At 31.0% G+C, this 14,317-nt stretch overlaps 1 protein-coding gene across 1 annotated transcript; it reads right to left on the reverse strand.

Annotated features, from left to right (window-relative positions):
* Positions 1 to 7,194: 7,194 nt before the first annotated feature.
* Positions 7,195 to 8,361, reverse strand: LOC139091107 (odorant receptor 67d-like). The gene has a single exon (XM_070641050.1). The coding sequence runs from the start codon at positions 8,359 to 8,361 to the stop codon at positions 7,195 to 7,197; it is 1,167 nt and encodes a 388-aa protein (XP_070497151.1).
* Between the last annotated feature and the right edge of the window lie 5,956 nt (positions 8,362 to 14,317).

Genomic DNA, 14,317 nt, shown 5'->3' on the forward strand with positions numbered 1-14,317 from the left:
AATTCACAATAAATATAAACTCCGTACGATAACCGAGTAGAAATTGCAATTGCAACCTTTAAAGCGTTCGATGAAGAACTGACTCATCGTCCACAAAATATACACAAAAAAGGAAATGTGTACTGTGGTGAATTTATCATTTTCACTCTCAATTCTTGTTTTTGCGGTGAGTTTGCGTCGTTGGATGTCAAGTTTTATATCAACAAATTCCACATGCAATGATATTGAGTGTAAATCAAGATTCTCGCTATATTTTAAAATTTACAACCGTTCAACGGAACTACTAAAGGAAGAGAACATTTTTTCATGTTAAGCAATTTGTTGTTGTCGCGTATTTTTATTGGCTTTTATCGATAGCGTTCATCAAATGCAATTTGCCATGTTGCAGTTTTCCTTCTTTTTCTTTTTGTTCCACTTCCCTTTTGCTTTAAAGTAATTTTATTCATTCCTGCTATTTTTTCTTTTCTTTTTTGCCTTTTTTAAAGTTACATCGAAGAATGTTGCTTGAATGAGGGCAATGACTTGAGATACATGCACATTATTCATCGTTAGGGTTACTATATGATAGATTGTCGCGATTTGGTGGATGGAATATGTATGTAGAATTGTAAGGTTAAAAATCTTATTTTTGATTATGAGGTAATGTCAGAATCGTAGTTAGCTTAGTTTGTGACTTCAAAAATGGTGTTATTTTTCATTTTACAATTTTAACGACAAACAAAATTTTAAAGAATACCAGAAAGCCAATTTTGTGCCAAAAAATGTCGTAACGGTCAAAAATTATTTAAATATAATTCACCACAGTGCTTGAAAAGATTTCTGCTAAAGTGGATGTAAACAAAATACAAATTTTATTAAAATTGGAAATTTGATTGAATTGAAGATAGATTGGACATAGACTAAGACATGGATCGCAATATATGGCAGCAAATTGAATGATTAACGAGGTAAATATCAAGAAATGTTTGTTAGTTTCAAATTTATACTTAGATTTTAATCATTTTCATTTTTTATTCAAATATCTGTGAGAAACTTTGGATTTGAAGACATTCGAACGCCTATTTAAGAATTTTGCTGAACTTCTTAAGCTATTGCTACAATCTAACTCATCATCCCATCAAAATCCTGATCAAAATTCAAATTTCCCATATAGCTATCCCATCATCTTGATCCTTCTTCCAAAAATTGATTATAAACTCATCAACATCTCAAGAAAAGGATTCTAAGGATGAAGATTTTCCAGCTTGTGCTCATAAAAATAACAATTTATTGATTCCATCGAAAGATTTTAAGGAGAACGTAAAAAACAAAGCTCTCAGACTTTCGATCAATAGCTACTACAGCATCTCACCAATATAAAGTTCCAAAAAAAAATATATCCACAAATTTAAGATAAAAAGAAGCGATTCGAATGAAAACGAAATCATAAAAAGACAGCACACAGAAAATAAAAAGAAATCAATCGACACTGCACAACGAGAAGGAAAAAAGCAATCGTCCTTCAAGTGGTATGTCTTCTTTTTATATATTCTTTGCTATAAAACTACATCTGCTATGAGATCAAAAGGAGATTTTTTTGCCTTAATATTGAAACTGACGAGAAAAATTGTTTATAACGTCATGTGGCCAACTTTTTTTTTTTTGACAAAATTTAATGAAATATAAATTGAATTTCGACAAGAGCAAAGACATCTAAGGATGAAAACAACAAATTGAATTATTGAGAGCTCTTTAGACTCTCGTTTCGTTTATTTTTTGATAATTTATTTTCTCTTTAAAAATAATCATGAACAATTAATTAACCTTTGATCAATCTTTGGTATGCTTCTTACATATACCTTAACAGACAGTAAACATACTCAACTAAATGGGCGGGCTCATGAGTATACTCAATCAATATAGTTGTGAGTATTATCATTAGTATGATCATTGTATGTTCGGGATACATCCTTTCATTTGAGTATTTCCCGATCAGCACATTTTGAATTGTTTTTACCAAGGCGGCGAGGCGACATTATTACAATTAATTTGTGGTTGGCATTCAGTTCTAACTACGTCTGCCTCCACTAGCAGAATTGTCGTAAGATGGATTGAAACACAAACTTGTTTTATCGCACTTGGATGTAATCCACAAAGATGAAGACACCCTGGTACTCAAAAAGCAGCATGACTTGGAACAGTAATGAGGAAATCCCAATTAGATGTCAAAACTGAGAATTTGTACAAGCTTTGTGATGTGGCCACCACTAGAGTCAGATGGAAGGCCTTTTTCAATAATCTAGGCCCCAAAACGGAGCATAGTTCCCGTAAATTAATAAGATACGTCCTGACGCCTCGACGCTATTATGGCAACATTCCAACATGTGTTGTTCGGGCTAAGATAATGTGAAAATATATAACAACACTTATAGGACATCAATTATCAATATAAGTGAATAAGTTTGCTTATAAAATACACATACATATCAAGTCAATTATTTTCCAATTTCCCCGAGTCGATGCAATCCTGGAGACAAGTTTCACTGATCACAAGACCAAAAAGTTGAAAATTAATGTTAAGAGCAATTAAAACTTAAAGTGCAACTAAAGTTTATTGGTGTATAATAAAGTTATGCTCTGGTTAAGTTGTGCTTATGAGTTTCCGATCGATTTATTTTAAACTTTGAAGTACCATGAAATATGAATAGATTCCTTTATAGATCTGAAATTGAGAATATTAATTAAAATAGTTTCAAATGTGTCAAAAACTCTATTTTACCGATAAAAATGTTTTTAAATTTAATTCCATCAATCCACATCGTATTGACTTTTTGCGTTGCGCTTGAAAAGTCATAATCAATACAGTCTTTTGCATTGGCAATGGCAATCGAAACCATAAAACTGTCATCAACTCATCAACAAATTTATTGCATTGAATTTCGAGAATTGCACCAAGCAAACAAGGTGCGAAAATTTGAAATAAATCAACCATCAGAATTGGATATCCAGGTAGAAAATGAATATCGATCGAGCATGTAAAGAGTGTTACTGTTGTCTGGAATGATATGCTTATTATTTCAACAAAATAATATGATGAGAATATTTTGTTGAAAAATTTTAAAAATTCAATAATTTTAACATGTTCCTGAATTATTTCTGTAAACTTTTCATTAATTTTCGTCTGATCTTGAACCCTTGATGTGATCAGTACATTCAGCTGATTAAGTAAAACACAAAGTGATTCATACTTTGCCAATGCAATTATAATAATGAATACAGTCATGTTTAAAGTCGTGAGCAATGCAATAACTGTTATGTAGATTTGCAATGTATGATGTAGAAAATTTAGAGAATATCCAATATTTGTATCTGGATCAAGTATTGGCAATATAAATCCAAAGTGTAAAATTCTCTCGCCTATAAAACCATACACAACAGCTGGATAGATTAATACACATATCGCACAAATCATGAATAAAATCGATAATCCAAATACGACATGACAGGAAATTATTAAAAAAAATTTGAACTTATCCGAAGACTCTTTGCATTTCATATCCACAACAAACTCTTCAGCAGTTGAAAATATTTTTAGTAAATTCTTTCGTTGCATAATAAATGTGTAAAGCTTCACTCCACCTTGAAATCCATTTCCTAACGTAACCAAACAAAACATATCGCGTATAAAGTCATCGCGGAACAAATATACATCATAAATGTTGATCGGGATATACGTCACAAAATCCAATATTAAAATCAATAGCAAAATGTTTGTATATTTGAAATCAGTTGACAATATATTGCATCCTATGAAACCTATCGACCAGTCCAGGACATGGACCATTTTACTGTAAATCTCATGACATTCTGATGATTCTGTGACTTTAAATGTTTTTAAAACAATAGAAAACATTTTATTGGATTATTTGGTTGTTAATTAGGTCTGCACTATTTGACGAGCACATCAGAACTGCAAGTCATAATGAAATTGATAAAAAAAAATTTTCAAACTAATAGTAATTAAAGTACTCATTACCTGTAAATTAGTTCCTAAATATTTTAAGGAAAAGAAAATGATTCGATGGAATTCTCTTTTTTAGATTTTAGTCCTAATTGGTGCACGAGACTTGAATTGAACAATGCGTTTCGTCATTATTTTTGACTATTTATTATTGTAACATTTTGTAATCTAACCTTGAACTGTTTGAGTATTGAGAATATGAATTGCCCACATAGCCAAAATGACACAAATGGAAGATCAATGTAATACTTAAAAAACTTCCATGTACGATACTTAAGGATAATACATGTATCGTCCAAAGGACGTTATTGTCGTTCAGTATGTATGATTTTTTGGATGATTTAATGGAACGTTAATGTATTACATCAATGGAACGTTAATGTATTACATGAATGGAACGTCAATGTAATACATGAATGGAACGTCAATGTAATACATTAATGTAATACGAATGTATTACTTATGTAATACTTTTCTATGGTTCTACACGGAAGAATAAAATCAATTTTTTTGTTAATTAATGAAAATTGCGAAGACAATACTTTATTTAACATTAATTTTACAATTTCAAATTTCAAAAATAATTCAATAAGTTCACCATTCAATCCATCAATGAACTAAAAAGAGAAAAAAGAATAAAAATTAATGTTTTAACTCACAAAATGACAAACCTACAAAAAAAATTAATTAATTTCCTGGAAAAAAGAATAGTTAGATTAAAAGAGATATTAAAAGATCTGAAAAACGATAGAAAGAAGAGGAAACAGACCAAAATTAATATAATTTATAAAATATTTCTAATACTTCAGAATTTTTAAAATTTTAAGTATTATAAGTAAATTTTACTTACCAAATTGATGATTTTCTGCTTCAAAAGTCACTTACCAAACAATATTAAGACTTAAAAACTTTTTAAACACTTAAAACACTTTTTAAAACACATTTTTTTCACAGCACATTTTTCATATTTTTATGTAAACAAATAACTGAAAGTGGGAAAAATTGCAAAATTGCTCTTAATTGTCTGACTGGACAAAAAAAAAAATTCAATAGTACATGTATGGAATACATTTGGACTATACATGGATAATCCATTTATGTTATACATACGTATTACAAAGATGTACTATTTTAGGATAGTACATAGATCTTCCATAAATGTCAACGGAATATGTATGGAATATTTTGGTTATGTGGGTGTTAAGATGAATGCTAATGAACTTATTTCAAACTTTGAAGAACCATAAAAAAGGAATAAATTCCTTTGTAAATCTGAAAAATACACAGAAAGATAAATTTAGTCAAGAAATCAAAACATTGGATAAAAAGGCTCAAAGTCGCAGAAAGTTCCTAATCATGTCCAATTTTAAATATAAATTAAATCCTTATTAAATATTTATTTAAATATAAAAATTGTATACCATCACAAATGCTGGTAAATTCAATTCCATCAATCCACACTGTATTGTTATTTTTTGCTGTGCCTGAAGCATAATCATTAATACTGTCTTTTGCATTACCATTGGTAATTCAATCCATGAAAGTTTCATAACTTCGTTCAAAAATTTGTTGCATTGAACTTCATAAATGGTACCCAATAGACATGGTGCGAATATTTGAAATAAATCAACCATCAGAATTGGATATCCAGGTAGAAAATGGATATCGATCGAGCATGTAAAGAGTGTTACTGTTGTCTGGAATGACATGCTTAGTATTTCAACAAAATAATATGATGAAAAGATTTTGTTGAAAAAATTTAGAAACTCAATTACTTTAACATGTTCCAGAATTATTTCTGTAAATTTTTCATTAATTTTCGTCTGATCTTGAACTTTTGACGTGATCAGTACATTCAGCTGATTAAGTAAAACACAAAGTGATTCATACTTTCCTAATGCAATAATAATAATGAATACAGTCATGTTTAAAGTCGTTAGCAATGCAATAATTGTTATGTAGATTTGCAATGTGTGATGCAGAAAATTCAGAGAATATCCAATATTTGTATCTGGATCAATTGCTGGCAAGATAAATCCAAAGTGCAAAATTCTTTCGCCTACAAAACCATACACTACAGCTGGATATATTAATATACATATTGCACAAATCATGAATAACATTGATAATCCAAATACGACATGACAGGAGATTATTAAACATTTTTTAACCTTATCTGATGACTCTTTGCATTTCATATCCACAACAAATTCTTCAGCAGTTGAAAATATTTTTAGTAAATTATTTCGTTGCATAATAAATGTGTAAAGCTTCATTCCACCTTGAACTCCGTTTCCTAACGTAACTAAGCAAAACATATCGCGAATAAAGTCATCTCGAAACAAATATACATCATAGATGTTAATCGGGATATATGTCACAAAATCCAATATTAAAATCAATAGGAGAATGTTTATATATTTGAAATCAGCTGACAATATACCACATCCAATCATACCAGATATACGATCAATAAATTGAACAACATTTCCAAATATCTCACGATTACTTGACTGCTCTGAGATTTTGAATAATTTCGACACAATCGAAAGCATTTTATTGGATGGTTTGATTGTTTAGTAGGTCTGCACTATTTGACGAGCACATCGGAACTGCAAGCCATAATGAAATTGATTAAAATTTTCAAACTGATAGTAATTAAAGTAATCATTACCTGTAAATTAGTTCTTAAATATTTTAAGGAATAGTAAATGATTCGATGGAATTCTCTTTTTTAGATTTCAACCCTTAATAATTGTTGCACGAGACTTAAAATGAACATTGCACTTCGTCATTATTTTTGACGTAGAATGTAATATTTTGTAATTAAACCTTGAACTGCTTTAATATTGAGAACATGAATTGTTAACATAAATACCAATGAACTTATTTCAAACTTTGAAGCACCATAAAAAAGGAATAAATTCCTTTGTAAATCTGAAAAATATACAGAAAGATAATTCATTTAGTCAAGGAATCAAAACATTAAAAGCATTAAGAAATCTGATACTAAAGGCAAATCCAATATTTATAGAATCAGAGCTAAAAGTCGAGATTCAAAATAACCCAAGTCGAGTCGAGTTAACTCGAAATTGACTTAATTTGAATTGAATCGAGTTGACCCAAAATCGACCTAATTTTGAGTTAAGTCAATTCAAATTTAGTCTTAATCGTGTCCAATTAACATTCTTAACTTAACTAAATACAAATATTGTATACAATACCATCACAAATGCCTGCAAGTTCAATTCCATTAATCCACACTGGATTGTTATCTTTCGCTGTGCCTGAAGCATAATAATTAATACTGTCTTTTGCATTACCAATGGTAATTCAATCCATGAAAGTTTCATAACTTCGTTCAAAAATTTGTTGCACTGAACTTCATAAATAGTGCCCAATAGACATGGTGCGAATATTTGAAATAAATCAACCATCAGAATCGGATATCCAGGTAGAAAATGTATATCGATCGAGCATGTAAAGAGTGTTACAGTTGTTTGGAATGATATGCTTAATGTTTCAACAAAATAATATGATGAAAAGATTTTGTTGAAGAATTTTAGAAATTCAATAATTTTAACATGTTCCTGAATAATTTCTGTAAACTTTTCAATAATTTTCGTCTGATCTTGAACCTTTGATGTGATTAGTACATTCAGCTGATTAATTAAAACACAAAGTGTTTCATACTTTCCCAATGCAATTATAATAATGAATACAGTCATGTTTAAAGTCGTAAGCAGTGCAATAACTGTTATATAGATTTGCAATGTATGATGCAGAAAATTCAGCGAATATCCAATAGTTGCATCTGGATCAAGTATTGGCAAGATAAATCCAAAGTGTAAAATTCTTTCGCCTACAAAACCATACACAACTGCTGGATAGATTAATACACATATCGCACAAATCAAGAATAAAATCGATAATCCAAATACGACATGACAGGAAATTATTAAACATTTTTTGAACTTATCCGAAGACTCTTTGCATTTCATATCCACAACAAACTCTTCAGCAGTTGAAAATATTTTTAGTAAATTCTTTCGTTGCATAATAAATGTGTAAAGCTTCATTCCACCTTGAAATCCATTTCCTAATGTAACCAAGCAAAACATATCGCGAATAAAGTCATCGCGGAACAAATATACATCATAAATGTTGATCGGGATATACGTCACAAAATCCAATATTAAAATCAATAGCAAAATGTTCACATATTTGAAATCAGCTGACAGTAAACCACATCCAATCATACCAGATATGCGATCAATAAATTCAACAGCATTTCCGAATATTTCACGATTACTTGACTGCTCTGAGATTTTGAATAATTTTGACACAATCGAAAGCATCATAATTTCTAGAATATTTCAAAAGCTTTTAGAACTTTTCAATTCAAAGTCCGTGTTTTTCGATGAATGTACTGCAACTGAATTGAATGAATTTGATGGAAAAATGCAATTGAAAGTAATTAGCATCATATAATTGAACTTAAATCACTGAATTTATGAATATTTAACATGGAATTGGATCTTGACAGCCTATAGCTTATGTAATAGCTCATCTAATTGGTTTAGTATCAAATAGATATCGCTTTAAATATGGTGAACTCCCTTGAACGAGTTTAATCATATGAGTCCCAAAATTCATTCTGCAGCAGTTTTTGCAACTTAAAATAAGACTTTTGATACACCTAAATTTGATATTAATTTAATGACATCCAAAAATTACGATCGTTTGCCAAAAATGACGTTTTGCTTTATGTATAACTCACAGTTGCATGGTATACCTAGCCACAATTTGTGTGTCGCGAATACAAAAACCCAGCTTGTACGACTAGAAACAGTAAAAAAGCACCCGAATCCGACTAGACTTTCCCTGGAATGGAACCCGGATCGTTTGTCTGAAATTCTAACCACTACACTCCCAAACAGGCAAGAAGACTCTTTTAGGTACCATAGTGATCTTTCTCTACCATGAAAGCATGCTCTTTATCTGTTGGGGTTAGGTACTTTTGAATTCCTACATTTACAAGTTATAAAAGTGATTTCAACAACTGTATATTGACATAGTTTTCATTTTAAGCTTCTCCACTCGAGCATACATGTTGTATCAACAAAAAATCGATTTTTATCTAAAAATTCAATTCACAAAACAAAAAAAGAATTTCAATTTCAAGTTTTCCACTTCATTCTTAATTTGTATACATACACAACTCACCCTTTACATATTTGTGCTTGTGAATTGATTTAAATCGAAATCAATACACATGCACATTCGAAAGAAGAGAAAAAAGGTCGTTTTGACTGCTTTGCTTTTCAATTTTAATCCTGATGATGTTGAAGATATGTTTGTTATATTCCTATCTGCATATCATTAACTCTGAGCAAAAAACTGCCAACTTCAAAGGGAATTTTTATTGCTTTTTTTCCCACTAAGTATATACAAAGGGGAGTCAACCTAAATATTTTTTTGCTTATTTGGTTGAATGTATTCAATTATGAAAATTTTTCTTTTTGATTCCGGATATCAATTGAGTATCAAAGAACTTCCTATGTTGAATTGTAGACTTATATGGATGGAGAGAAGCATTGAAAGGTTTTTGGTTCCTGAGGCTAAATAAATAATTATTCGGGTCTTTAAATGAGATGTTCTCCAACGGACAAAGAGCATCCTTGCGAGAGCTTGCTCATCTTATACTATATATATATATACTAGATGAACATGCTCGTGAGCTTTGCATTTGTCTTACTCTGCTATTGAGAGCATGCTCTTTGCATGCTTTAGGTTATGCTGTTATTCTATAAGAAATGAGATCGGTTTCGAAAGGGGTGATTTACTTACTTACTTTGATGACCATATAGATCCGCTGTGATTCATGAATTCTCTTAGTTGACGTCTAAAACTGGCTCAATCGAAGGCTATTTTCTACACAGTCATTATCAACAGCCTTCTTCCAAGAATTTTCACTTATTTGTACTGCAAATGAAGCTTTTAATCATCTTACAGACAAAAGAGTCATTAGATAACCAGTTCAAATCCCACTTTAAACTATATCTTCGACATAATTCCTTAAATCCTTCCCAACCCGTCCACATAGCAAATATTCACAACTCAATCAACTTGCAGTTCCAAGAAGCAAAATCATTAATGTCTCTCTCACATACCCCACATATATATATTAAGATGAATATAAAGATTGCATTACAATGTATGTTTATGACTGTGGTAGAAAAAAAAAGCAACCCGATCATAAATATGCTCCACAAAAGGTCGTCTATGCCACAACCACGACATCACCACAATACAGTAAGCAGGAAAAAATAGTAGTAAAGTTCAATTATGTGTAGATTTTTATGAAGTCAAATACAAAGTTCTGAGGATGACTTTTTTTTATTTTGTGAAGTTGTTGGAGTTTTTTATGCTTAAGGAAATAGGTTTTGACATAATGGAATAAGGAAATTGAGGTAGGATTGGAAAATTTATGGAATTTAAGTGATTTTGATGTGAAATTGGCTTTAAATGCTGATTGGATTTTAAAATAATTTTGGATTTCAGGAAAATTTGTGAAAAAGTCAGTTAAGTTTCCCAAATCATTTAGCAGGTATCACAAAAATATTCAAATGCAATAAAAATTTCATGCAATAATTCCATTTTACCTTTTGGAAACTACATACACGAGAGTCTATAACACGTATAAGGTCGAGCATCATCATCGAAATCTTTTATTGATTTCTTATTAAGTTTCCTAACGAAACGTGAAAATTGCTATTGATAATTAGAATTTCTTCTATTTATTTCTGTTTGAGCATCATCAATGAAGCATGAAAATGATTAAAATTGTTGGTATAATTGATAAAGATGGAGGCTTTCGAAAGAGATTGTATATAAATTGGAATTTTGTAATTGAATTGCGGAAGCATGAGGTAGAGGCAACTTCAGGCGCCATCTGAATGACATATATGAGAGGCCGTGGATCACAATTGATTTGTACGATCAGTTAAGTTAGTAAGGAATTGAGTATTCATCAAAATTAACGAAAATAGCGGGATGGCCGTAAAATTAAGGAAATTTATAAAGTCAAAATTAGAAGTATGAAGTCAAACTCTTGCTGAACGTTTTATTTAGCAACGATAACTAGGTTTTCAAGTCTCAAGCTATGCAACTACATAACAAGATGAGTCTGAGGTTATATTACTGATTTTAAGCCATTAAGAAGACAATAAACATCAATTTTTCTAGATATTCTTTTAAAAACTACACTAAGTAATTCCAAATTCCCTTGATCATGAATCCAATTACACCATTTCTTCACCAGCAATAAGGATATTAAATCTTCTCTTAAATATTCCCAATTCACCACAATCCAATGCAATTCCTTTTTCCCCTTTTGCATGCATTAATTAAAATTCAAATACAATAAAATTTCATGTTTAATTAAATTCTTTCTATGTTGTTCCTTTTCATGATTCTCGAATTTCCACTTTCGAGTGTCTTATAAGGAAGAGAAGCCACAAAAGCATTTGCAATTTTCAAAAACGTGATCATCGGACAGTCTCTTGGCTCAACATGGAATTTTATTCCATCCACAACATTATTTCGGTTTTCGAGGCACGTTTGAGAAATATGCTATCGATGAATAGTTTTTTTGTTCCTTATTCTTATGTTATGCTGCTCTCTTTATCCTGTCTACATAATTGAACTTCAAATATTTGGTGATTCACCTCAAGCATGAGAATCTACTGATACCTTTTTGAAAGCTTATTTTTATTTTATTTTTTTAAAAAAAATCATAAGAATGTGTGGGAAATGTAGCTTTAATAATGTGTACATGATAAAATTTTGAACCCTCATTTGCCACTTGCATTCTCATAGTCATTATATTTGTGATGATACACCCCATGTTGTGATCGTAAAAAGTTGAAAAATTATCGTCACATGAAACGAGCTTTTCGCTACATTTATGGAAATATTTTATATATGTTGTCTTCGTTTAGCGCAGGGGATTAGATGAATAGGATGTGTAGTGGCGCACTTTGTCTTAGTAGATTAGAATTTGGAGATGTTGGAGTTTTGGAGTTAAGTTGAAGAATTGAGTCGAAATCAAGAAAAAGGAGAAGGATCAAATCCCCAAAGCATGGATAAGTTCCTGTACCTACCTAAATCACTCATAAGATGCATACAAAGTCTGATCTTAACAATACATCTCCATACCACGAACATAACCTCAAATATCCCAAGTAAGAGGAGAGCAATCAAAACCCCAAAACATGGATACGCTCCTGTTCCTACCTAAAGGACCCATAAGATATCCACAAAGTCTTGCCCTAAAAAACATCTCCATACCACAAACATAACCTCAAATATCCTTATCATCTTCAACCAAAAATTCAGCTCTCAAAAGCTTTTCTTCATCTGATTACTTATTCATACTCTGCATATTATTATGACTACATGTTGTTTAATAATAACATTCATATATCTGATTATGTTGAAATATACTAAAGCTTATTCAAACGTTAATGATATGATTGTACACATGCACCACTCTCGTCTGATTATAATGAGATACAATTTCTGTCTTCCTCACATTTATTTATTTGGAATTTTTAATGAGAATCCTTTTCATGACCTCCTGTTGTTGCACGGTAAGCATGAAATCTGAGTCAATTTTTGCTTTTCTTATCATAATTGTCAGGAGAGAAGGTAGAGACAGAGATGGAATTTGGAGTATTTAATGGAATTTTGTGCATGCTACTGACTCTGCTATGGCTTTTTAGTTCATGATACATGATTCTCTGACTACTGACCAATTGAGGGTTACTGTTCAATTCGATCAAATGACGTCCGTATTCCAAAACCAAATTCTTGATTTTATATAGATACTTGCCCGAGTACTTGCTCAAATGTCTCTATATATCCAACTCCGACCAACCCTGAACTACCCTCAACAACATTTTCCCCTTTAACATTATTATAATTTAAATAACAGAAGCATTTTTCTTTAATCCTCTTATGTTAATACGGTCCGTACGAATAACAAATTGAAATTTTTTTGCTATGTTGAGTAATAAAAGCGAAGCAATATAAAGCATGTATTGGCGATAATAGAATTTTTTCGTACTATTTTTTTTTGATATGCCAATCTATACACTTGATTTATTGCTCGTGCTTTACTTCCATTTGAATTAAATTTCCGTTCTTTGTTTCCTTACTTTATAACTTGACCGAGAAACACACAAGGACATAGTTTGAACTTTATAGAAGGATACAGACTATTTCCAAATTTTCTTATTGTTTACTTCACTGTATGGAAAAGTCGACTCGACTTCATTTGAAATTTGAGTCGATTTCGAGCTCTATCTTTATAGATCAGTTATGATCCATGATCTCCTGAATGATGGCAACTAAAGCTGGCTTCAAGGCTGGAAAATACTTGCCAATTCCTAATAAAAAGTTCATTACCGTATCTCGAAAATGAAGGTATATGCGGAGCTGAAAATCTACCGTGCTTAGGTCGATTCCACTTGGTTTAACTTCTACGCTTATGTCTGCGATTATACAGTTTCGTTCGTCCAAAATACAAAGAGGGTTCGTCCAAAATTCTAGACCTGAAGCCTTGGACGAACTGTAAGGTGTAAGCCTAAAACTGCAAACGTGCGTCTTTAAAATACAGTTCTTGGTTGTATCCTAATTATAATTAGTTTGAAGCAATGATGGACAACCTGTCTGCCGCCAAAATTGTTTGGAAAGGTCATGAACCGTATGCCGTGTGCGGTTTCGGTTGAGGATTACCACCCAGGTGTACCGCGAAAAATAAAAAGCAACAAAAACACTTCATTCGAAAGTTATGTGCTGCTCTGGCAAGCATAAAGTTTTTACACCTTTTTAGTATTTGATAAATATACATAATTCTATGTTTTATTTTATGAGACATTTCTAGAGTACTTACATATCAACAATATTTGATTTAAGCGGTTCTCTTAATTTACCCGATAAGCAAGTAAGTTCTATAGTAAATCATGAGGTAATAATTCTAAAGTTCCTTACCTTTCAATTCAAAAAGTCGGAAATAAAAATTTATTGCTGCTGACTACATCCAGATTTCTTTCCTTTTGGGACTGCATCCGAATTTTACACAAAAAATTTATAATCTCAAAAGAACAAACTTAAAATATAATTTTTAAAGACATGTGCACGTGTCATACTTCCATTATGTCTCAATAAAATTTTATATCAATAAATAATTCATTTGCACCAATCGGTCTCCATGGGTAAACAATACCGGAAGCGATGATGTTAAACGTGAAT

The sequence above is a fragment of the Chironomus tepperi genome, unplaced genomic scaffold (assembly GCF_022539635.2).
Source record: "Chironomus tepperi strain 1889 unplaced genomic scaffold, CSIRO-AGI_Ctep_v1 contig_223, whole genome shotgun sequence".
Lineage (NCBI taxonomy): Eukaryota > Metazoa > Arthropoda > Insecta > Diptera > Chironomidae > Chironomus > Chironomus tepperi.